We start from the raw sequence: 1,457 nt of genomic DNA on the forward strand, positions 1-1,457 counted from the left end.
TGAGCCCCAACTGCTGCTCGGCCGTGTTGAAGGCTTGCTGAAGGTTGTAGGTCGCGTTGGACTTGGTCAGCTTGTGGAAGTCGATGAGGTCCGGCCTGCAAGCGGGACAACAGCCGCTTCGAGCCCCCCACCCCATGGAGGGGGCCCAGGTGTCCAGGTTGCCCACCCCTCTCTCCCCCTCGGCAGACCTGTGCTTGTGGATGAGGGCGTTGAAGGCCAACCCATCCCTCCAACTGGTGGTGAAGTTCTGGATGTTCACCTCGGGGTAGCTGTGGGGAAAGGGGGGGCGGGTCACAGGGCGCTGGATCCGTCGCCGGTCCGTGGTGGGGGCGGGGGGGTCCATCCCAGCACCACGATGGTAGGGTCACTGCTCACCCCGCCGTCTTCATCTGGCACCAGAGCAGCAGAGCATCCTTGGCTGAACGCGTCTCCCGGTTGTCTTCGGTCTTGATTTTGATCACCTGGATCTGGGGAAAGCCAAGGGGCACTGACGCACGGCGAGGTCCCAGGGTGGGGACATCATCCCCGGGGTGAGGCCAGCCCCACCTCGCTACCTGGAAGCGCAGGATGATGGTCCAGATGAGGCCAAGAGTGAGGCGGTGGTTGCCATCCACGATGTCGTGGGAGCCCACGTTCTCCAGGTGCACCCGTTGCTCCTTGAGGAACTGCAGCGCCTTGTCCACGTTCTCCAACGAGTGGATTCGCATCCGGCCCCGCGTGGGTTTGGGCTGTGGGAGACACCGGAGCCCATCAACCCCACCTTGGAGAAGATCCTCCCACCCAACTCAACCCAACCCAATGGTAGGTGGGACCTGGGGGTTGGTGGTGGTAATGGGGAGATCCCAATTTAACCCAGCCTGGGTGGATGGGACCTGGTGGTGGTGATGGTGGGGATGAAGAGGTCCCAACTCAACCGAGCCTGGTGGTAGATGGGACCTGGGGGTGGTGGTGGTGATGGGGAGGTCCCAATTCAACTCAGCTTGAGTGGATGGGACCTGGGTGGTGCTGATGGTGGGGATGAGGAGGTCCCAACTGAACCCAATCCAGTGGTAGGTGGGACCTGGGGGGGGTGGTGGTGATGAGGAGGTCCCAACTCAACCCAACCTGGGTGGATAGGACCTGGGTGGTGGTGATGGTGATGGGGAGATCTCAACTCAACCCAACCTGGTGGTAGATGGGACCTGAGCGGTGGTGGTGATGAGGAGGTCCCAACTCAACCCAACCCGGTGGTCAGTGGGACCTGGGGGGTGGTGACGGTGACGGGGAGGTCCCGGCTCTCACCAGCTGCTCCCCGGAGAGCACCTCCAGCAGGCGGGTGAGGACGTAACCGTCGCGGAGGTCGGCGTAGAGGTCCCCGATGCGACAGGAGACGCGAGCGAGGTGGGAATTCACCCATTTGGTGAAGGTCTTCTTCTGCACCGCGTCCCTCTCATCTACCCGGTGAAGGAAAGGGGTTC

At 62.6% G+C, this 1,457-nt stretch overlaps 1 protein-coding gene across 1 annotated transcript; it reads right to left on the reverse strand.

Annotated features, from left to right (window-relative positions):
- Positions 1-7: 7 nt before the first annotated feature.
- LOC104166712 (spectrin beta chain, non-erythrocytic 4-like) lies at positions 8-1,413 on the reverse strand (the record flags this gene model as incomplete). Its single annotated transcript, XM_009706734.1, has 5 exons — positions 8-95; positions 189-269; positions 376-467; positions 555-728; positions 1,282-1,413. Coding segments are annotated over 5 exons (567 nt in total), but the record flags the coding sequence as incomplete, so codon positions are not given.
- Between the last annotated feature and the right edge of the window lie 44 nt (positions 1,414-1,457).

This window comes from Cariama cristata, unplaced genomic scaffold, assembly GCF_000690535.1.
Source record: "Cariama cristata isolate BGI_N322 unplaced genomic scaffold, ASM69053v1 scaffold30948, whole genome shotgun sequence".
Lineage (NCBI taxonomy): Eukaryota > Metazoa > Chordata > Aves > Cariamiformes > Cariamidae > Cariama > Cariama cristata.